The sequence below is a fragment of the Pinus tabuliformis genome, chromosome 8 (genome assembly GCF_031772625.1).
Source record: "Pinus tabuliformis cultivar Carrire ecotype Pingquan chromosome 8, CPIR1, whole genome shotgun sequence".
NCBI lineage: Eukaryota > Viridiplantae > Streptophyta > Pinopsida > Pinales > Pinaceae > Pinus > Pinus tabuliformis.
In genome coordinates, this window is record NC_142294.1 from 142,687,066 (window position 1) to 142,712,455 (window position 25,390).

A 25,390-nucleotide genomic window follows, 5' to 3' on the forward strand; every position below is an offset into this window, starting at 1 on the left:
TCCTACCATGACATCCTTTTTGCCTAATGATTCTCTCTTTTTCCTATACATTTACCACTTAAATAAATCCATATCTACCAGGTTTTGATGAAGGTATGCAATAATATGTCTTCTTGTTCATATTTAACTTTATACCCTATTGTTTTGTTAAAGTTGCAATTGGCTACTGAATCAGTCTATTTCCATAGCTAATCCAGGTTTCTGTAGCTGTCTCCATTGTTCGCAAGGTTCTAGAGTTCCAGGTCAGCAGCGAAAGGTGTAGATGGATAGAGGATGGCTCCCTCATGGATACCTTCCTATCCACTTGAAACTGTTTGCTAAAAGAAGCACAGGAGATCGCAGTCAAACTCCAAGTCAACCGCCGGATTAACGCAAAATAGAACCTAAGATCAATTGAAACCTTATCCTTTTGCTTTCGAAATAGCAAAATGACGGTTTAATGATATAAGTTTAGATAGGTTAGAGATATTAGGCTTGTAATATTCATACAGTTATGCCAAGAAACCTGCTATAAAACTAATGGCTGCACTGTTATTTAGGTGTGCGCTGAATAATATAATTGTGAACAGTTTGTGAATTCCGTGTGAATAGAATTGCTTTTTGTGTGCAAGAGTTGTGTTGATTAGAAGCTCTGGACTGCTATGTGGAGGGCCCCTATAAACAATGGGAGGTTTTAATCAATTACAATACGATTTCCTTTAATTCTTCAATTGCTCTGTTTTGTGTGACAATGCAGCATAATGATCTTGCCAGCGAATTTTTATCTGCATAAGAACTTTAATTTTCTTTATACCTAGTTTAGACTATTATCTAATTTTCTTTATACCTGGTACAACATGATCCTTTCCTTTGCTTATTATCCAACATAAATGAAGTGTGTTCAATTCACAATATAGATGTTTCTTGGGTTACTTTGTTTGAGCAAAAATTGAATAAGTGAGAACTTGAGAAGTCCTCTTCTAAACAATTGAGTTCAACAGTATTCCTTCATAGCTGATAGAATAAGTTTCTTTTTGCACTTAGAGAATTAGGTGTTGCAGCATAGAGATTCAAGATCAAAAATCTCAAACAATCTAACATAAGTAAAACCACTCTCACATCATCTACAAACTAATTAGATAGAGATAAATTCCTAGGGAACTTAATCGACATCCCTAAGAATTACGACATTAATATAATTGACAAACACCACCCCCATCTTAAGTTTAGATCGTAACAAATACATAACGACCTAATGAATAACTTCTAAGCACATATTGTGCACCTGTACTTCATCAGTCTATGCACCTTGGTTGATAATTTATGATTGAAAATTCAAGGAAATTGAATTGACCAAACTCTCTCTCTCTCTCTCTCTCTCTCTCTCTCTCTATATATATATATATATATATATATAGATAATATTTCATTTTTATTTTAAAAGTTACATATGTCAATTTCACATTGAGCAATGATGAAATCACACATCGCTCTCATACTAAGTTGTAGAATGCACCTCTCACTGCAATAAGTCATTAAAACTCTCTATTACTCTTTAAAATCATGTGACAAATATCAACAAGAATTTAGTTACGTTCACACGTGTGTGACTCACTAGCTTGATAATATATACAAAGAAAGCTCTTGAATGTGAAATGGGTACAAGAAAAGGGGGACACCCTTCACATATGCTAGACATCAATGATACATTAATACAAAATCCATGTAGTGCCATGTAATGATGTGGACACTATTTGGTCCCTATACTACTAGTGTAACCCCTTATTGTTATTAGTACAACCCCCTTATTATATTGTTATGCCCATGTAGTCCCCATATTGTTATTATTGTGCCCCATAGAAGCCCACTATAGTTATTATTGTGCCCTTACATTATTATTGTTATGTTGTCTCTGATTATATTATGACCCCTTAGACTCCTATATACAGAAAGAAGGTCGTGTCATTTGTATCATCTAAGAATTGTTCATTTGTGTAATGTAAAGGAGGTTGCCCCTTCGAAGAGGCTTATTTCTAAGGCATTGATCTATCTTTTCTATCTTTTTGTGAGCTGGTTTCATAACATTTGGTATCAGAACTTTGGATTCTAGGGTTTCACTACTCCAAACAGGTCATCATGGAATTTTTGCAATAACTGTTTAGCTAAAAAGTTTCAGACGCTAAAAAAAACCCCATTTGAGAAGAAACTGGTCTCAACCTCGGGTCCAAATTTAAGATCTTGTCTCACTATATTTTCGGAGATATGATCTGAGGAAATTAGGGTTTTTGCAAGCTCTAGAATTTCACCTCAAACAGGTCATCATGGATGTTTCGCTATAATAAAAAATTCCACGAAGGTTCAGACTTTGAAATTAAAACCCATTTGAGCTGAAATCTTGGTGAAGCTCGGGCCCAAATTTCAAATCTTGTTTTACTATATTTTCGGTGATACAGTCCAAGACATTTATGGTTTCTGCAGGGTCCTAAATTACATCCCAAATAGGTGACTTTGGGAAAATCGTCATAAATTTCTCTTTGAGCATTAGATTGAAATTTCGTAAGAAGTTACAGAAAGAAGATGGACTGTAGTTTTCTATGTATTGGCTTTAGATCCTAAGGTTCAAGCAATGACACATGGCTTTTCGTACAAGTTCGCTCTACTGAACTAGTCTATAATCAGGTTATCGTGGGAGATTAGACATAACTCTTCCTTGCAGAATCCAATCTTGATCAGACTTGTAGCGTTAGAAAGAAGACTCAGAGGGCTACTGCAGGACTTATATTCAGAACTTGGAGATTTGAAATTACAGAGTTATGGTCGTTTCAAGATTGAGCTCCTAAAATCAAGAAAAAGCGATACGAGGATGGAGCAATATTTTGATCTACATGAGGTGCAACTGTTACAAAAGGTACGTATTGCATCTTCATATTTAGAACTAGATCAATTTTTATGGTATAAAGGGCTTTTTTCTTGTAAACCACTTGTTACGTGGTCAATTTTAATGGAGGAAATGATAGCACATTATGAGGATACAAAGAGAAACACCTTCTTTAGCCAATTGATAAATCTCAAACAAAAGTGTCAATGGTAGAGCGCATTGAGGATTTTCAAAAATTGAATATAAGGGAAAATAATATTCCAGAGAAGTAGAGGATTGATGTCTCCATAGGGACTTTAAAGGATAACATTCAACATGAGGTCCGTCTTTGGGAACTTGATTCATTAGAGAATGCATTCAAGTTGGCAAGAAAAGTGGAAAGCAAAATTATGGCAACAAGGAAGTCTACCCCTCACAACTATAAATATGGAAGTGTTGTTTCTCCTAGCCTTCCACAACCTACAAGGTTGAAACCACAACAATTGGAAGAAAAAATAGCAAAAGGGCTTTCTTACAATTGTGATAACAAATACATTAAAGGTCATAAGTGTGCTGAGAAGAAATTATTTTACATTGATTGTGAAGAGGAGGACGAAAATGATCAAGAAACGTCAAAAGAAGAGGATATACACTAGGAACCAACCCCAGAGAAAGAAGAAATGAATCTGACCATATCTTGTGAAGCATTGACAAGAATTACCACTCAAACTCTCAAGATAGAAGGACATATCAAGAATAAAAATGTTCAAGAAGTGAAAGATCACATCGAGCATCAAGAAATGAATCTGACCATATATTGTAAAGCATTGGCAAGAAATACCACTCCTCAAACTCTCGAGATAGAAGGACATATCAAGAAGAAAAAGGTTCAAGAAGTGAAAGATCACATCGAGAAAGAAGAAGTGAATCCGACCATATCTTGTAATGCATTGGCTGGAATTACCACTCCTCAAACTATCAAGATAGAAGGACATATCAAGAATAATAATGTTCAAGAAGTGAAAGATCACATCAAGCATGAAGAAATGAATCCGACCATATTTTGTAATCCATTGGAAGAAATTACCACTCAAACTCTCAAGGTAGGACATATCAAGAAGAAAAAGTTTCAAGTAGTGAAAGATCACATCAAGCATTAACAACAAGTTCTCCAAATTTTAGAGGATAACACCACTTTGGTGCAGAATCAAATAAAACAACAGGCAGATCAACATCGTAGTGTAAGAAGTTTTGATATAGGCGATTGGGGATTTTTACAGCGACATCTCAAGAAAGCTATTTATGAGAACTGTTGGTGTCGGTGTATGAATAAATTATCCACTCCTTTTCCTACATTAATGTATCAATCCAGGTGCGTATTCTTTTCAAGGCAACACGCAAGGTATATGCAGGGGCAAGGTTACGATCTGCCCTCAACCAAGGGTTCGTGATTGACAATCAAAACATTGCTGAGACAAAAGTAAAACTCAACTGCAGAATGTAAAAAGGTATTCACAGTTATCTAAGAGATCTGTAGCAGCAATAAGAAATAAACACAGCAAATAGAAAATACACACAACACAAGGAAACACGCAACACCTGATCAGAAGAGCGGGCCCAGCTCTCTGATTAGGGTTGCGTTACTCACGGCGAATGATAGATCAACAAAAAGGGTTATATCTTATTAATCTAAATACTGTTGTTACAATATCATCCTGTTGGAAATAATACTGAGAGGGGGGGGGGGTGAATCAGTATTATCAAGCCAAATATTTCCTTTTTAAATTGATATACGCTGCTTCAGTTAATACAACCCGCGTATATACGCAACTACAGATAAAGAAACCCGCGTATATAAATCAGACTTATAATTTGAATTATCTTTCAGATGTCAGTTATTAATCTGTGATTCAGATGCACATAAACACTACCAGAAACAATGAAACAGAGCAGAAGACAATCACACACAAGAACACAAGATATAAGGAGGAAACCCAATGTGGGTGAAAACCCCCTGCTGCAATTCGTCTCTATCTTCTTTTTAACTAGAAACTTCTCTTTACAATGTCTTGTACTGGAGCAGACTTTACCAGTACGCAGGCTACAACCTGCAGAGAGCTACAACTCTCTCTCTCGTTTTTCCAGCTTCCCTGGAAAGGAGCTTCAACCCCCTTAGTTCTTGTACTAGCTTGAGATACTAGTACGCAGGCTCCTACTTGCAGAAGGCTGCAACCTTCTCTTTGCTTTTAGGGACTTCGTTTCATTAATTTTCAGACTGGATCCACAAGTAACATCAATCAAACATCAAGAATTTCTGCATAACCCAAACTCCTTTTCACCAATCAAAAGCTGAAACAACTAAGCACTTCTCTGACCACTGAACCCAGAACACAGTAACTGTAATCAAACACCAATTCTGAACCCAGAACACTGCAACAATAAAACAAAAGCAGCTAGAACATAAATCAAGACATATACACTACTTCACTGTTCATCAACCTGCGAGTATACGCTTCTGTACCACAACCAACCTGCGTATACGTGCCTTTCATTCACATAAAAAGCGTATATACGCACCTTCAATTCACTGAACCTGCGTACAGATCTATAAAGGATAATTTATTCTATTCAGACATCAGTTAGCCTAGATTTATAGATCAAGAGTGCGCCACATATAACAGATCAAAATCATACAGAGATACCAATGTTCAAGCCTTGAGACTTAGATCCATCAATAGTCCTTATCCTTCTTGCGCTCAGGTTCCTCCTTCATTCAGATCTAGATCTGCACCATAACCCAATCACCCGTATTCCAGATCTATCACAATATCAGATATTCAATAATTCAGATGATACTTGCCACATGATCTCCTTCCTCTTTTATAGTTTTAGGCCTTCCTTAATACCACGATCCAAAACCATAATAAACCAATACCATCAACTCAATACTAGGGATCAACACGTCTGTCGAGATACCATGGTCCAAAACCATAGGTTCAAATTCCAAGGACTAACTGCCATGGACCAAAGGTAAGATTTCCAACATATACACGCTTTTCTTTGCATGAAAGTGTGTGTATACGCATACGCATTTTTATAAAGTCCAACCTGCGTGTATACGCGACTTGATCTTAATGAACCTGCGTATATGAATTTTCTCTTCATTCTTGTAATCTGAACTGAGATCTGTCATCGGAGAGAGTTGCCATCAAGGACAACCCCTGTACCATAGTGTCACACTTGTGCCATAATGCCAACAATCTCCCCCTTTGGACTTGATGGCAACCCCAAGATCCTCAAAGTCATTCTCCCCCTTTGTCATCAAGGGCAAAGGGCTGTGCTCCCCCTGAGTTCATGCTGATATCTCTGCTCTGCTGTGCTGAACATGCTCCCCCTGACTGTAGGCAAGATCTGCAAAAAGATGTTCTTCAAGAAGAACCATGACTTAAACATCATAAAGGACCTTCCTATCACCAAAAGACTCCATCACCCAACCAAGTGGGGATCATCCATCCAACCAAGTGGAGATACAACAGAAATTCACATATGACAATCAATTGCATCAATCATCCCAGGCATAGTGGGGAAACCAAAATAGGCCGTTACATGACCTTGATAAAAAAAATATACATGACATAGAGACGAAATATCAAGACTAAGCAAAACACCAATGACAATTATCATCTGACAATCACTGTCGATATCAGCAATCAAGTTCTCCTTCTGATCCCTTTCTGCAGCTGATCCACCTGAACCAAAACAGCTTGAGTACTAGAACCAAGAACTTCTAAGGTAATGCCAACAATGCATTATTAGAAGATTAATTGCTCCCCCTGAACCTGTGCCTGATGATCTCTGACAGACCCATATCAGATGCTCTTCAACCAGAGTCTGCCCTTGCTGATTTTCTTCAGAACTCCATATACGCGACTGCACCTGCACAAATCAGCGTATGTACGCGGATTACCCTCATCCAACTCGCGTACACCAACTTTTCTTTGGAACAGACAAGCTTCAACAGCAGGATGAAGCATCAATGACTCCCAGCTTCTGTCTGAGATATTCAAAAGTTTCTCTGGGCAGTGGTTTGGTGAGAATATCAGCAACTTGTTCCTTAGAAGGAACATACTCCAATTTGACCTTTTGTTCCAACACTTGTTCCCGGAGAAAGTGATACTTGATCGGTATGTGCTTGGTCTTTGAATGCATGACTGGGTTCTTTGAAATGCTTATTGCACTTGTATTATCACATAAGATAGAGACAGGTGGAGTACAAGTGATTTGAAAATCCTGCAAGGTTTGCATCATCCAAAGGAGTTGTGTGCAACAAGATGCAGCAACCACATATTCCGCTTCTGCTGTAGATAAAGCAATCGAACTCTGTTTCTTGCTGAACCAAGATACTAATCTGGAACCCATAAAGAATGCACCACCACTTGTGCTCTTCCTGTCATCCACGCTTCCGGCCCAATCTGCATCTGTGTAAGCATGAAGTGTGAGATCTGAATCTCTAGGATACCATAAGCCATAGTTTTGAGTTCCTTGAAGGTACTTGAAGATTCTCTTCACTGCCTGAAGATGAGTTTCTTTTGGATTTGCCTAAAACCTTCCAACTATTCCCACTGCGTGCATAATATCTGGTCGGGTACCTGTCAAATAAAGCAAACTCCCAATCATGGATCTATAGGTTGGTTGATGCACTGCTGTTGATTCATCATTTGCACTAAGGCTGCATCCTGTAACCATGGGGGTACATACAGGTTTCGAATCTTCCATGCCATACTTCTTCAAGATCTGCTTGAGGTACTTGGTTTGAGACAAGAAAATACCGCCTTCATTTTGTTGGATTTGCAATCCAAGAAAATATGTCAATTCTCCAAGTAATGACATTTCGAATTCTTTCTGCATCACCAAGGCAAAGCTTTGACTCATAGCTTCTTCATTGCTCCCAAAGATAATATCATCTACATACACAACAAGTATTAGCAATTTGTTATTTTCAATTTTTATATATAGATTGCTATCTGCTGATCCTTTTGAAAATCCTTGTTGATGAAGGTATTTGTCCAACCGATAGTACCAAGCCCTTGGAGCTTGTTTAAGCCCATAGAGAGCTTTTTTAAGTCTGCATACAAGATTTGGATCATTTCCAAGGATAAAGCCATCTGGTTGCTCAATGTACACTTCTTCTTCTAAGTCTCCATTCAAAAAGGCTGACTTCACGTCCATTTGAAATACTTTGAATTTTTGAAAGCTAGAGAGGGCAAGGAACATTCTGATGGCCTCAAGTCTAGCAACAGGAGCAAAAGTTTCTTCAAAGTCTATTCCTTCCTGTTGAGCATACCCTTTGCAAACAAGCCTGGCCTTGTTTCTAATAACTTCCCCATTTTCATTCAACTTGTTCTTGAAGATCCATTTTGTTCCTATGACATTCTTGTCTTTTGGTCTAGGAACCAATTCCCAAGTATTGTTCTTTTCGATCTGCTCAAGCTCTTCATCCATTGCCTTAACCCAACACTCATCCTTGCATGCTTCTTTTACATTTTGCGGTTCAGTGGAAGAGAGCAATGCCAAATAGCTTGAAGCTTCTGCTATTGTTCTTCTGGTTTGTATACCTGCCTCTTTCTGCCCCAAAATTTGAGATTCTGGATGATTCTTCTGAACATATCTGGATGGAGTCTTCTCTTCTACCCTTATCTGTTCCTCTGGTGCCTCTTGGGGTTCTTCTTCATCATCTGCCTGATTTGGAGAGTAGTCTTCATCCTCATCGATATTTTCATGATTTACTTGCCTGGGGATGTATCCTTTTTCATCAACCACTACATCAATACTGTCAACAATTCTTCCAAGTCTTTTATTGTAACACTTATATGCTTTGTTGTAGGGAGAATAACCAAGAAGAATGCCTTCATCTGCTCTAGGTTCAAGTTTGCCAAGCTGCTCATCAGTATTCTTAATATAGCATTTGCTCCCAAAAATTTTGAAATGCTTTACCGAAGGAGTCTCACCATACCATAGCTCATGAGGAGTTTTAGTGCTGTTCACTCAGACATTTGTTTTGTTGAGAATAACAACCGCAACATATGCAGCTTCACCCCAGAAAGTTGCGGGAGTTCCGGATTCAGCAAGCATAGCACGTGCCATTTGTTGGACTGTTCTGTTCATCCTTTCTACCACTCCATTTTGCTGAGGAGTTCTAGCTGTGGAGAATTCCCTTCTTATCCCATGTTCTTCACAAAAATCAAAAAATTCATTTGAGGTAAACTCCCCACCTCTGTCGGACCTGAGGCACTTAATTTTGTAACCTGATTCATTTTCAACCAAGGCTTTGAAGGATTTGAATTTTTCGAATGCTTCATCTTTGTGCTTCATAAGTCCTAACCAAACAAACCTAGAGAAATCGTCAATGAATAATATCAAGTATTCTTCTCCTCGTGGTGTCCTTTTCCTAAAAGGACCACATACATCTGTATGGACTAGCTCAAGAGGCATGCTAGCTGATCCTTCCTTCTCCAGAAAGTTAGTTCTGGTCTGTTTTCCAAACTGACATGATTTGCATATGGTGTTGTCTGGAATTTTGATGTCTGGAAGACCACGAACTGCCTGATATTTGCATGCCTTCCTTGTTTGTGAAAAGCTTAGATGCCCCAGCCTTCGGTGCCATAACCAATGTTCATCTTCCTTGCTCAAATAGCATTGTTGTTGTCCTTCTTCAAATATGTATAGATTATTTGGAGTTCTTCTGCCTTTGATCACTGTTTTCCCTGTATCAAGATCACGAACACAACACCCATTTGATCGAAATATTACTTCGGTTCCTTGGTCGCACATCTGACTGACACTTAGAAGATTATGCTTCAAGCCATCAACATACAAAACATTTCCAGCTTTGACTTTTTCTTTCAGCTGAGCAGTGCCTTTTCCTTTTATAGCTGCAGGAGTATCATTTCCAAAAGAAACTTTCTTTCCCTTTTCTAAAGCAGAATATGATTCAAGTTTTTCTTTATCACCTGTCATATGTTTCGAACATCCACTGTCAATGTACCATAGATTTTCCTGTCCCTCTGCATAAAAGGCTATCCCACATCTTTCTGTTTGTGGTTCCTTTATTCTCCATGTTCTTGAGGCTTGTTCCCTTGTTTGCGGACACCTGCTCCTGCATTCAGAATCTTCATGACCAAAGTTATTGCAAATAGAACATTCAACTTCATTTTCAAGAGCCGAAAAGTTGTTATAGGTCCTTTTTGTAATCCCAGTCATACTTCTATGTTTTTGAGCTTCTCTAGTCATGATTGTTTTATATGCAACACATTGAGCTGCTTTGTGACCAAAGTTATGGCAAGAGAAGCATTGTCCATTGAAGAAACTTCTGCGGTTATCAAATCTACCAGCCAAATGATTGTAATTTCTATTGTCATCCATTCTTGAAGCAAATTGAGAAGATTTTACCTGTGGCTGGTTGTAGCTTTTGTTCACCCTTAAGAAGGATTGCCCCTGGTTTACCTGATAGTCTTTGTTTGTTCTTGATGTAATTCGTCCCTGCTTTACCTGGTGATCTCCATTGTGTTTTTGCTCATTTCTTCTTGCTGCATCAAGATAACTCTTTGAGGTGGATGCTTGAGAAGTTTCTCCATTATACCCCAAACCTGTCTTGTTTAGTGGAGAACGCTGTACATTGATGATCTCATCCAGAGTTTCAGATCCTTTGACAAATTTAAGATTAATAGCCTTTGTTTTCTCAATCTCTTTTCTAAGGCCAACAATTTCCCCTTCTAACTTTTCAAGATATTTTTCCTTTTCATCTATTTGTAATTGTAGAGTATCAATGATCATATTCTTTTCTTCTATACATGTCTTGAGTCTAGAAATTTCATCATAAAAGCTATCCACATCTATAGCATCCATGTAGTCATCATCTTCAAAGGCCATTAAAAGTTTATAGTCATTACCTCGTTCATCTTCATCACTATTTGATAGACCATCGCTGTCTTCATGAGTGTAGTAGCTCTTCTTATTTGCGTTCTGTTTCTTGTTCCATCTAATAGGTTCCTTTCCCTTGTCGATCTTATCCTTATGAGGACATTTGGCAGCATAGTGACCTACTCTTCCACAAGCAAAGCATTTGAAGGGCAACTTACCTCTGAACCGTCCAGCACCCCGTTGAAGATTTCTGACAAAATTTGATTCTTCTTCTTCTTCTGACCCATGTCCTGATTCATAGTACTCTCCTTTGCCTGAAGCCTTGAAGGCAGCTTCTCTCCTGTCAGATGGACCTCCTTTCCTCATTTCATAAGCAGTTAGAATTCCGTGTAGCTGAGACATAGTAAGAGTTCGTAGATTTTCTTTTTCTTCTATAGCAGACACTTTAGATTCAAACTTGGGGGACAATGATCTTAGAACTTTTTCAACCACAATAGCCTCTTTTATTTCTTCACCCAAGTTTTTCATGCAATTAACAATCTCATCTACTTGAAGGAAATAGTTAGCCACACTTTCATCATTATACATTCTGAGATTCTCATATTGAATTCTGAGGGTTTGAAGTTTAGCACGCTTTACCTGTTCATCTCCTTCGTAACTCAAGACAATCTTGTCCCATATTTCTTTTGCAGATTTATATTGCATAACCTTCACGAATTCTGTTTGAGATAAGCATCCTAGCAGAGTATTGACTACTTTAGCATTTGTTTCATATTTCTTCTTCTCGGCCGCATCTGTAGGAGTAGCTGAAGGAAAAGTGTAGCCTGTATCTATGATATCCCAAACTTCTGTACCAAGTGATTGAAGATAGGCAGTAACTCTTACCTTCCAATAATTGAAGTTTGTCCCATAAAAAATTGGAGGCCTGATTGATGCTTCCCTCTCGTAGTTGCTCATGATGAATGATCTTCCTTCAAGCGATCAAGCTTCTCTGAAGGACCTGCTCTGATACCAATTGTTGGAAATAATACTGAGAGGGGGGGGTGAATCAGTATTATCAAGCCAAATATTTCCTTTTTAAATTCCAGATGATATACGCTACTTCAGTTAATACAACCCGCGTATATACGCAACTACAGATAAAGAAACCCGCGTATATAAATCAGACTTATAATTTGAATTATCTTTCAGATGTCAGTTATTAATCTGTGATTCAGATGCACATAAACAGTACCAGAAACAGTGAAACAGAGCAGAAGACAGTCACACACAAGAACACAAGATATAAGGAGGAAACCCAATGTGGGTGAAAACCCCCTGCTGCAATTCGTCTCTATCTTCTTTTTAATTAGAAACTTCTCTTTACAATGTCTTGTACTGGAGCAGACTTTACCAGTACGCAGGCTACAACCTGCAGAGAGCTACAACTCTCTCTCTCGTTTTTCCAGCTTCCCTGGAAGGGAGCTTCAACCCCCTTAGTTCTTGTACTAGCTTGAGATACTAGTACGCAGGCTCCTACTTGCAGAAGGCTGCAACCTTCTCTTTGCTTTCAGGGACCTCGTTTCATTAATTTTCAGACTGGATCCACAAGTAACATCAATCAAACATCAAGAATTTCTGCATAACCCAAACTCCTTTTCACCAATCAAAAGCTGAAACAACTAAGCACTTCTCTGACCACTGAACCCAGAACACAGTAACTGTAATCAAACACCAATTCTGAACCCAGAACACTGCAGCAATAAAACAGAAGCAGCTAGAACATAAATCAAGACATATACGCTACTTCACTGTTCATCAACCTGCGAGTATACGCTTCTATACCACAACCAACCTGCGTATACGCGCCTTTCATTCACATAAAAAGCGTATATACGCACCTTCAATTCACTGAACCTGCGTACAGATCTATAAAGGATAATTTATTCTATCAGACATCAGTTAGCCTAGATTTATAGATCAAGAGTGCGCCACATATAACAGATCAAAATCATACAGAGATACCAATGTTCAAGCCTTGAGATTTAGATCCATCAATAGTCCTTATCCTTCTTGCGCTTAGGTTCCTCCTTCATTCAGATCTAGATCTGCACCATAACCCAATCACCCGTATTCCAGATCTATCACAATATCAGATATTCAATAATTCAGATGATACTTGCCCCATGATCTCCTTCCTCTTTTATAGTTTTAGGCCTTCCTTAATACCACGGTCCAAAACCATAATAAACCAATACCATCAACTCAATACTAGGGATCAACACGTCTGTCGAGATACCATGGTCCAAAACCATAGGTTCAAATTCCAAGGACTAACTGCCATGGACCAAAGGTAAGATTTCCAACATATACGTGCTTTTCTTTGCATGAAAGTGCGTGTATACGCATACGCATTTTTATAAAGTCCAACCTGCGTGTATACGCGACTTGATCTTAATGAACCTACGAATTGAATTTTCTCTTCATTCTTGTAATCTAAACTGAGATCTGTCATCAGAGAGAGTTGCCATCAAGGACAACCCCTGTACCATAGTGTCACACCTGTGCCATAATGCCAACACATCCATGGTCCTCTTGATACAGGAATGACCCGTCTTTTATACAATACAAAGGAGAATAATTCCCCCCGAACCCTGGCAACTGTATGCCCAAAGATATACATCAGTTGTATCGCAACACTAGAGCCGAGAGAACCAAGGACAAGAATGGTCAAAAAATGGGTTGAGGGCAGCTGCAATCAGTTATGATGTTTTGTCGAGGTCGATCAACTACTGTGAATCACGGAACTGCTGCGATATGCTTCGCGATCAACACATGTGCTCCATAATTTGCGGTCATCACAAGTTTTAGTGATTTGTATAGGTAGAAACCTTCATGACTCTACTTCATTAGTTAAATATCCTAAGAGACGATAAAAGGGGAATTACCTCATAATGTTACATAGTAAATATATGCAAATGAATGCAAAAAGGGTGAAGAAGAGTGGAAATGCAGAGGAAAGATAGGCCAATTTGGTGCCCAACATCTCCCCCCAACTAGCCTTTTGCACGCCCTCGTGCAGCTCGCCGTCTCTGCAGGTCTGGGTTGGATAGGCTGTGTGCTTCCTGAAGTCGGGCGAGATCATATTCCTCGGCCATTTTTGTTCCTAGAACCTTGAACCCTTTTGAGAGGAGAACTTCCTTCCACTAATCATTTGGTACATTATAGGTTGGGGTGTAGTGTTTCGCTGGTAGCCATAGAATAGGGTACTAGAATCGAATTCCCATCCAACAGACCCCACATGTTTGGATGCATGCCACATATCTTGGCACCCTACTGAGTGCCTGTGCAAAATTTGGTGCTCCAAACGGTTCTTTGTTCTGAATAGATGTGGGTGACATCATCCACCTCTTCTGATAACTATCCAGGGCCTCAGCCTGAAACATGACTAATTGTTTGACGCAGAGATCGATGCACCACTTTTGTGTCCTCAGCATCTGTTCCTTGTTTCCCATAATTTCCAAAAATGTAGTGTGCTTATTATACATAGTCACTGATCTCTCGGGTTCTCCTCTTACCATAAAAGGCTTCGTGGCCTAATTTGACTCGAACATGTCAGAAGCCTTCTGCCAACTTATCTGATTAAAAGTGTAAGAGGTGAGGGCCCTTAAATGAATGTCCCCCACATATGGAACTGGATTAAATTCTTTCTCAACACACAAGAGATACCCATGCATATAAAGTTCGCACATCAAGTGCTGAGTTGGCACATCATGTGCTCTCAATATCCAGAGGAATTGTACACCACCCTCAATCTCGTGACTGATTTTTTTCTGGATGTTTTCCAAACAAAAGAAAAGAAAGTGCTCATGCAAAAATAAAGAGTAACAGGAAGTAGGAGGGCAACATGCCATTCCATCTTGTGCTAAATGGAGAATCTGCTCTTTATCGGTTTTTAATTCTGCTACTTGCCTTTCTAGCTGCTCCACCTTGAATTGCTGCTTTGCATGCCTCAGTCGCATTATATCAATGCATTCTACATATTCAAAGATAGTCGTGGATGCTCGCTCTTGGGCTCTCTTTACTTCATTTAGATATCGTGCTGCGGTGGACTTCTCAACCGTCAAAGAAAATTCACGAACCTTAAACAAATATTCTATCGGGTCTGTCTGAGTGGCAATAGAAGTTGTTGCCACTTCCTCTACCTGCGTCCCTGCTTCAGTCGTCATGGGTTTGGGCTTCTTAGCCCGCCGCTTATATTTCTTCACTTGGTTCTTCAACCGGTGCATTTGTTTCCTCAGCTTCTTAACCTCTGTTTTGAGTCGCATTGTTTCTTTGAACTGAAGCTGATATTTCTGCTTCATAGGCAGCCTTCGTTGTTCACACAACTCCACCCATTCTTGTTTAACCACCACCTCATCTGGTACTGCAGCTGGTTCGACAGGTGGTGATTTACCTGAGGGAGTATCCACAGGGTTACTCCGCAGGGCTTCCTTACTTGGTTTCTCTTCCTGGGGAGCAACCATTTCCTTACTATCTCCTACCTCGCCCTGTTATGAAGCTATCTCGATAGGTGGTGGGCTCATTCGGTGAATGTTCATTGGTGGTTCAACCAAATTTCTCCTTCCAGGTTCCCTTATTTTAAAAACATCTGCCTCTTCCTCTGTTCTGGGTCCTTGAGAGAGGTCTATGTGGGGATCTGTGGCCAACAAGCCTATGGCAGCTGGTCCCTTCTTCAACCCATCATATTTCAAAATTGGTGGAATGGCCACCTCCTCTTCTGTATGTCGGGCAGAGCGAGACACCCTTGCCCCTTTCGGAATGGAGAAGTACGAGGAAAATTGAAAGAATTCTCCTACCTGATCTATCTCGACACCAATTGTGGTCTCGGGCCCCTTCCTTCCCTCTATCTGCAGCGTCTTTGCTCTGGGTTAAAACCTCTGCCTGTGCAGTCCCCTGTTCTGAGGTTGATGCTGGTTCCTTTGGAACAGTGTCAATCCCGACATTTAATTCCTCTGTGGTCTCCAAAGTCAGACAGGTTGATGGTGGTTCTTGTGGGACACCACCTTCCATGTCCAACATTTCTTGAATAGGCGATGCTGGCATTGTTTCTTCCAGCACGACATTGATCCAGATGGATTCTTGCATAATCACATCGATTCCATGCATTAAACCCCTATCCTCTTCTTCTGTTGGCCCCACAGTTCTTTCAGCTTTGGGCCCTTCTCATTCTGGTTCTTCCTCCATTGGTTCTACGGTCGAGGGTGGTTCTTGTGGGACACCCCCAGCCGCAATATTAATGGATTCCTCCACCTCAGCCTGATGTGGTCCCTCTTTGCTTATTATAGTGCTGCTGCTTCGCTCTACTGGCTCTATAGTCGAGGCTGATTCTTGAAGGACAACCTGGGTCGTGGTGCTAGTGGCCCTTTCTATATTGGCCCCTTGCTACAACACTTCTTCTTCCATTGGTTCCGAGGTCGAGGCTGGTTCTTGTGGAGCAACCTCGACTGTCTCTCTTGGTTCACATTCCTGATTCTGTTCCTGCTCTTCAAGTTCCATCTCCATTTCCTCCGGTTCCTCTTGATCTATATATTCATCCTCTGCTCCGGTTCCTTCCTCCATTGCTTTCGGCTCTTCCTCTCTAGCAGCTCGAGTAGCCATTATTTCTTCCTCTGTAGAATCTCGGAATGTTTCCCACGGGATTTGAAATCGACCAATTGCATGCATGACTAGCAGTTGGACCAGGCCATGGTTGGTAATGATTGCTGCCACTTTTCGCGAACGCCGAGCAGAGTACGCCATCAGCTGGAGACTTCTTAACAGGAAGAAAGGCATATTCAATGAGAAGGCTTCCGCCTATGGGAACCAGAGGTGAGCCAATATTTTGAAATGGTACTTAAACATGGTGGTATACCTCCCCTCACAGGTTATGTATCTCATTACAAAACCTGCTACCTCACCCCATGGGTGTGGTAATGAGTTTCGGTCATACCCCCAACCCTTCTGAACAATGTTTTCTCCAGCCTGTAAGAATGCTTCAGTGAACTCTGGAAGGGTTTTTCTTTGTGAAAACCATTTATGCCCTTGCTGGGGTAACTCGTTGACCTCTGCAATGGTTTCTTCAGTGACAGGGATTTCTATCCACTGGACCCGAGAGCTTTCTTCTTCTAGATTAAGTGTGAATTCAATCGCAATTGCCTTGTTAAATCCTTGCAACCTGTCAAAATAAATGTTCCACCCTGCATTTACGAAGACTTGCCATACCTTTGGATTATTTCTAACCATTGTCGTGCCCTCCGGTTCATGGCGCACAGCGAGTCCACCCATAGCTGTAAGAACTATATCAGCACGATGGGTACAGTGGGCTGGTAGGGGAGAGTAACAGCAATCCAACTGACAATGACAATTTTGTTGGCATGGTGGCTGCAGGGTGAAAGGATAATAATGACTGGTACACCTCGAAAAACATAACAATTAATGGTAGGGTGTGGCAGTACTAGTGAATGTTATGGCTATTGAATACAACGTACTGGGGAAATCACCGATAAAGTTCTTAGCGTACGTTATCAAATTCCAATGTAGGAATCATGATTACAAAATCGCACAATTTTTTGGTTTCCATTTTTATTGGATTTGGTAATGATGTGATATGATTACGGTTTTAGGTACGTCGTCGTTTCTTTATGACAGGACCCCCCCCAACTTAAATGCGACCGTCCGTGGCACGTACGAGTCTCTTTTTGGAATATTTTAATTAAATCCGTAAGAGTCAATGAAGGTGTACCTGGCGACTTACCTGACGGTGGAGTAGCAGTAAAGATAACCAGCAGAGTAACGGTAATAATGGAGTAATAGCGTCGGTGGAGTAATAACATCGGTGGAGTAATAGCACGGCAGAGTAACAGCACCGGTGGAGTAACAACATTAGTGGAGTAACAACACTGGTGGAGTAACAGCACCGGTGGAGTAACAACACCGACAGAGTAACAACAATAGTGGAGTAACATCACTGACGGAGTAATAGCAACAATGGAGTAATAGCACCGACGGAGTAACAACAACTAGTGGAGTAGCAGCAACAGTGGAGTAATAACACCGATGGAGTAACAACAACAGTGGAGTAACAACACTAGTGGAATAACATCACCGACGGCATAACAACAACCAGCGGAGTAACAACGACCAGTGGAGTAACAGCATCGGCGAAGTAACAACAACCAGCGGAGTAACAACACCAGTGGAGTAACATCAACCAGTGGAGTAACAACAACAGTGGAGTAACAACACTAGTGGAGTAACAGCAACAGTGGAGTAACAACACTAGTGGAGTAACAACAACCATTGGAGTAACAACACTGGCGAAGTAACAACAACCAGCAGAGTAACAACACCAGTGGAGTAACAGCACTAGCGGAGTAACATCAACTAGTAGAGTAATAACAACAGTGGAGTAACAACACCAACGGAGTAACAACCAGTAGAGTAACAACAACAGTAGAGTAACAGCACCAGCGGAGTAACAACAACCAGTGGAGTAATAGCAATAGTGAAGTAACAACACTGGTAGAGTAGCAACAACTAGTGGAGTAACAGCGACAACTGCTACTTGAAAAATTTCTCCTTTTCTCCTTATCATAATTCAGTTCTTATTGCTGCAAAAAGACAACAAGTAAGTAGTAACAACATATTATTTTATATATCTATATATATATATATATATATATATATATGAAAGGCAGAGTGAGCATTCTCTGCACCAACAACCATCAAACCAGATGTATCAAAAAGATGTTTTATGAAGGCATCTTTAGACGTTAGATGGTAGTATAACTTCAGACGATGTCCGTTCACCAGGAAGGAAGTACGATTTTCATCTACTGTAACCAATCTAACAGTGCCATTGGCGAATACAGTGTCCACTTCATAAGGTCCCATCCAATGAGTGCGAAGCTTTCCTTTAAAATCTTTGAACCAGGAGTCATATAACAATGCTCAGTCCCTTGTATGAAACACCTTATTCTTGATAAATTTATCATGCCATTTCATTATCTGTTGTTAGACAGCAACAGTTCTCTAGACAGCTTCTGAACGAATCTCGTCTAGCTCATTGAGTTGTTCCACCCGGTGTTTCTGGGCCTCTGATAAGTCCAATCCCACTTCCAAAGTTGTTATGAGTGTACTGATCTCAAATTCAACCGGAAATAAGGGAAATTTCTTGTAGGCTAGTTCAAATGGGGAAAATCCAGTTGTATTTCGCCATGTCGTCCTATACGCCCAAAGAGCTTCTGGGAGTTTCTGTGACCAATCCCGGTGATGACTTGCCATAGTTTTTGTCAAGATATTCTCCAACACCTTGTTTGTACTTTCTACCTGTCCATTCGCTTGGGGATGGTAAGGAGTTGACACTCTGTGTTCGACCCCATATTTCTGCATAAGCTTCTCTATCATGTGGGATGTGAACATTGCTCCTCCATCTGAAACAATTTCTCTCGAGGTACCATAATGGGCAAAAATCTCTTCAAAAAGGAAGTCTGCCACCACCTGTTCTGTTGCCTTTAGAATCGCACTGGCTTCCACCCACTTAGTCACATAATCAGTACAGACTAGAATGTGAACCTTCTAATGGGAGGGCGGGTTGATGGGTCCAACAAAATCGATGGCCCATTTCTCAAAAGGTTCCAGGACTATTTGGGGTTGTAATGGCATTTCATCTGATTTCCCAGGTTGTCCCATACATTGACAGCTGTCACATCTTTGGACATGATCTCTAGCATCTCGAAAGATAGAAGGCTAGTAGTATCCCATTTGTAGCACCTTGTGGCCTGTTCTTTTATCTCAAAATGTCCTCCACACAGCCCGCTATGGGCGGTCTTTAATATCTCATAGATATCATCCTCTGATACACAACGCCGAATCTGTTGATCCACCCCCATATGAAAGAGGTATCCCGCCATCCATGAATATCGAGTACTATGATGAACAATTTTTCATTGGTCCTTGCATGACAAATGAGGAGGTACTTTTCTTTTAGCAAGATAGTTAGCAATATCTGCATACCACGGAGTGTTAACGGAAATTGCAAAAAGATATTCATCTGGAAAGATATCTTCGATAGGTGTACCTTCGAATTTGTTTTCTAATCTAGACAGAAAATCTGCAACTATGTTATCCTTTCCTGGTTTATCTACTATGGTAATATCGAATTCTTGAAGTAGAAAAAGCCATCTTGTAATACGACCAGGAGTAATGGGTTTATTCATCAGATACCTGATGGCTGCATGATCCGTGTGTACAAAGGTGGGGTAACCAGTGATATAGTGCCAGAACTTGTTGATGGCGTAGATGACAGCGAGGAATTCTTTTTCAGTCACTGTGTAGTTTAACTCGGCAGAGGCCAAGTTCTTGCTAACATAGTAAACTGCATATGGTACCTTATCCACCTACTGCCCTAAAACTGCCCCAATTGTTGTTTGGGAAGCATCAGCATGAATATGGAATGGTAATGCCCAGTCTGGTCCTCTAAGGATCGGAGCACTACAGACCAGTTTCTTGATCTTCACAAAGGCTGCATCACAGTCATCTGTCCACACAAAGTCTGCATCTTTTGTCAGTAATTGAAAAAGCGGATGTGTTGTTTTAGCAAAATTTTCTATAAAGCGCCTGTAATAACCAGCACAACTGATAAAGCTACGTACCTGAGTGGGTGTTCTGGGTATTGGAAAGTGTTGTATTACCTTTATCTTGGTTGGATCCATCCGGATTCCTGCAGCTGAAAGCAAGTGTCCCAGGACTATTCCTTCATTCATCATCATATGGCATTTTTCCGTACTTAAGGAGACATGCGCCTGCTTGCATCTTTCAAGAACTTTTTCTAGCTTTCCCAATGCTTCTTCGAATGAATCTCCATATGTTGTGAAATCATCCATGTAGATTTCAACACTATCATCCATCAGATCAGAGAAAATCCCCAAAATTTCCCTTTGAAACGTTGCAGGTGCATTACAGAGACCAAATGGGAGGACTTTGTATGCAAATGTTCCCCAGGGGCATGTAAATGTGGTCTTATCCTAATCTTCAAGAGCTATCTAGATTTGGTTGTACCTACTAAATCTGTCTAGGAAAGAAAACTTCTTCCCCGCTAATGTATCCAAGAGTTGGTCAATGAATGGTAACAGAAAATGGTCTTTCTGAGTTGCCTTGTTTAATTCTTTGTAGTCCACACATATTCGCCATTTACCGTTTTTCTTAGGGACCATTACCAATGGGGAAACCCATTGGCTGTCTGAAATGGGGTAGATAAATCCCACATCCAGCAGCTTTTGGAGTTCTTCCTTAACAATGTTTTTCAGGGCAGGGTTCATTCTTCTCTGGGGTTTCCTTACAGGACGACAATCCTCCTTAATGTATATGTGATGAGTGCACAAATTAGCAGGAATTCCCTTCATATCTGAGTAGTCCCAAGCAAAGGCTTCTTTGTGTTTCCGAAGAACATGCAGGAGTTGTTTTTTTTCTGGGTATCTGACAGTTCTGGATTGATATTCAGGGTTTTTCCTAGTTCTATTTCCATGGAAACACTGTCATGGGGCGTGGTTGTAGGTAGCTCCTCGAATCCATCTGTTGCTTCAATACTTTCCTGAGTCTCACAACTCAAGATGGACTCCAAGATTTGCTGATTCAAATCTGAAATAGAACAAGGATCACTGATAAAGGTAGTAATTGCGTCATCTTCTATCTCATCTTTCAACTGGAGGGCCTGCCCAATAGTGAGAACTGGTCTTAACTCCTCATTTTCTGATTCAGACTTTTTTTTGTGTATAGATTTCTTATGGTCTGCCGGTTTGCTGATGGGTTAAGTTTTGCTGGTGGATATAACACCAGATTCTTAGTGTTTTGCCCATTTGAGATGATCATATGCCCAGATCGACACCCAATATAAGCGTCTGCGGTTGCCAGCCACCTTCTTCCCAGGATCAAGGGATGGCCTCCAACGGGAGATTGCGTTTAGAGTACTAGGAAGTCCACAGGGTAGTGCCATGAATCCACTGAAATCATGATATCTTCTAATTTCCCTACTAGTTTAACTATAGATCGATCTGCCAGTTCTAACACCGTAGGTGTATGTTTCAAGTTACGAAGTCCTAATGCATGCATGGTTTCAATAGTGATGACATTTATGGCAGTGCCCAAATCTACTAGTACATTTGGAATTTCTACCCCATTAATGTGCATAGTCAAAATTGGGTTCCCGGGATCCCCATACTTTACAGGCATGGACCTTCCCATCATGAAATCTGATAGTTTCCCCATTACATGAATGGTGAGCGGATCTCTCGATTTCTTTTTAGGCTTCTTAGCACAATATTCCCTAAGAGTTTTCATGTATATAAGTACATCATTCATGGCTTGCAGTGGGGGAAATTGACAAATAAATTCTATAGCTCCCCTAACAAGTCAAACTCAGTTTGAGGGGTTGGTTTACTCACAGCCAACCTTTCTGGATAGGGCGGTTCAGCTTGGGGTTTCTAAGTAGCTAACGGTTGAGGAGGTGTATGATTTTTGTTAACTCGGTTTGGTTCCTCTCCGACCATTTCTGGTTCCTTCTCCTCACTGTCAATCTACTCAATGATAACTAGTGAGGGCTGAGCGCCTATGGGCCGCCCAGATCGTAAATGCATCTCATAGAATTTTGCGGTGGAGATGCTGTATGAAGGCAGGTTGAGGGTGTCAGCTTGTTGAACCCCTTTATTATTAGGATTCAGATTGGGTTGGATAGGGAGTTGAGGACGAATAGGCTGATTACCAGGGGGCACATTAGAGGGCAACTGAAGTTGTTGTTGTGGCATTGACTGAGAAAACTGACCAGGAGGGGAAGGTCCTCACCAGTTCGGAGCCCATGAGGAGCTTGAACTAGCTTGAGGAGCCCACTGCTTCCAAGATGGAAACTGGTATTGGGGCCATACGGGCGGATAAGGCATAGTCTAGGGACCCATATTAAAATTGCTAAAATATTGAGATGGATCTGGAAACATACCTTGATTTCCCATCGACGGCCGAGGTTGCCATGGCTTCTTAGGTCCCATAAAGTATAGCTGCTCCATATCTTCTCCTGTCCCTTGAAAAACTGCTTTTAGTCCTGGCAAAGATGGGCATGAACTTGTCACGTGCTTTAGTTCATAGATTGTTCACTCCTCTACATAGTTCAACGGACATTCCCTCTATGGATGTTTCTTTCTGCATGTGTGGCAAAATACGACCATAGTTCTTTCTAATTCTAGTTGTTTCTGTTTTACCTGCAGTGTGTCCATCTGTTCAGACAAGGTACTCAGGATATCAGTCCTCACGTTGTCCAGCAGGTTCCCAATTTCTACTTTTGTAACACCTCCGCCAGATACCTTCGTTGATCGAATTCCTCGTTTATTTCTTGCAACCCCTCTTGAGCACTGAATACATGAATCACAGATGGTATCAAAGTCCTCCTTTGATATATCCCCTCTTCCAACTATATTCAACAATTCCAACGAGTCTTCTAGGAAGGCCCGGAGGAGGATAATTTTCAGAATGTCTTTATCCAGGTCGGAGTGACTTGACCTCTGCAATGTGTATTTGAAGCGTTCCACACAGTCTTCCATATTTTTGTCCTCTTTCTGTATAAATTTAAAAAGCTCTTCTTTAATATCCCGTGATTTACAGTAGTCTTGGTATTTCTCCAAGAAAGCAGTTCTCATTGCTTCCCACGTGGTGATAGACCTTCCCCCAAGACCCATAAACCACTATAGGGCTGTCCCTTTTAGCGTAGCAGGGAAAATTTTTAATTTCTGAGCATCTGTTATGTAATCATACCCTCGGCACACAATGTCAAATTCAAACAAAAACGTGTCAGGGTCTTCTGAAGTAAGCCCATGGAAACTGGGTAAAGCTGTTAAAGGGATGGGCTTTGTTGGCACCCCAGTCCCCAAATCCTCAATTGGGAAGTCAATAGTAGAGGTTGTAGGTGCCATGAATATCCTCCAATACTCACTAGGGATTTCAGTTGGCTCCGTAGGAAGGTTTTTTATCACAGGGGTTTGAGTTGCCTTAATAGCGCTCCCTCTATCCTTTGGTGATAGAAATGTTTCTACAATCTCTTCCCCCCTGTCACTGTGGCTGAACCCTTCGGATCTCCTCTTTGCAATTTTTTCCTCCCTACTGGGATGGACAGTTCCTCCGGATGCTTTACTTGTAACTTCTTCTTCTTTGGTTGCAAGCAACGAGATTCCTTTAGCAGGCGTACTGTTGCTTGTCTCTCCGGCTACTGAAAGGGTCTATTGTATTGAACCGACAGGGGGTGTTGTGAACAACACTGGTTGATCTACAGATTGTCCCTCCAATTTTGTTCGTGCACCTGGCCTCACGACTGCACAGGAAGATGCCTTCGACTCAGCTTTTGCAATGATTTGCTGGATGTAGGTGTTCCTTCCCAAATACTGTCTTCCTTTCTTTGGGGCTCTCCCTCTGCCCTTTTTATTTGGCTCTCTGTTCATACAAGTTGGTGTGGCGACAGAAATCAAACCACTATGCTCAAAGCCTAGAGTAGGGTGTCAAAAGACCATTCCCTCCCGAGGACAAGAGGTTGCTTTTGAAGAGAGGGCCGTTGATGATAAAAAGGAAAGAAAAGAATACAAGAGCCTAAGGTTCAGGACTTGGAGCAAGGCATCAAAAGACTCCTCCCTCCCCATGAACAAGACCTTAATCAAGAAATAACACACACACGAGAAAACCTTAATACTTCAAGACCTGAAGTAGGGCGTCAGAGGACCCTTCCCTCCTCAGTGCGAGAGATTGGGTTTCTCGAAAGCAAACAAAAATGCTAGAAAAATCTAGGCTTAAAGCGTGGAGCAGGGTGTCAAAAGACTCCTCCCCCCCAGGGAAAGAGATTGGCCCTACTAAAACAAAAGCAATAAAAATTCAAAATAAGCGAAATACCTGCGCTTAGTACCTAGAGCAGAGTGAGAAAGCTCGTTCTCTCCCCAGGATGAGAGATTGACCCTCTGGTTAACACAGATCGTGTCTTGCATCTCGTTAGCCTCCCGACAACGATGCCAAAATGTTGGTGTCGGTGTATGAATAAATTTTCCTCTTTTTCCTACATTAAAGTATCAATCCAGGTGCGTATTCTTTTCAAGGCAACACGCAAGGTATATGCAGGGGCAAGGTTATGATCTGCCCTCAACCAAGGGTTCGTGATTGACAATCAAAACATTGCTAAGACAGAAGTAAAACTCAACTGCAGAATGTAAAAAGGTATTCACAGTTATCTAAGAGATCTATAGTAGCAATAAGAAATAAACACAACAAATAGAAAATATACACAACACAAGGGAACACGCAACACCTGATCAGAAGAGCAGGCCCAACTCTCTGATCAAGGCTGCGTTACTCACGGTGAACGATAGATCAACAAAAAGGGTTATATCTTATTAATCTGAATACTTCTGTTACAATATCATCCGTGGTCCCCTTGATATAGGAATGACCTGTCTTTTATACAATACAAAGGAGAATAATTCTCCCTGAAACCTGGCAACTGTATGCCCAAAGATATACATCATTTGTATCGCAACACTAGAGCCGAGAGATCCAAGAACAGGAATGGTCAAAAAATGGGTTGAGAGCAGC

General features: G+C 40.8%; 2 protein-coding genes across 3 annotated transcripts in view; one reads left to right on the forward strand and one right to left on the reverse strand.

The window, feature by feature from the left end:
- The window catches only part of LOC149234521 (uncharacterized), a 57,833-nt gene extending 42,572 nt beyond the window's left edge, over nucleotides 1–15,261 (reverse strand). Inside the window, exon 1 of the mRNA XM_089460983.1 lies at nucleotides 14,708–15,261. Within this exon, the coding sequence (XP_089317109.1) occupies nucleotides 14,708–15,261 (554 nt within the window). The remainder of the gene's footprint in view (nucleotides 1–14,707) is intronic.
- LOC149234520 (monooxygenase 2-like) overlaps nucleotides 1–25,390 on the forward strand; it is a 244,412-nt gene that overhangs the window by 50,051 nt on the left and 168,971 nt on the right. The gene's annotated exons all lie outside the window — the stretch shown is intronic.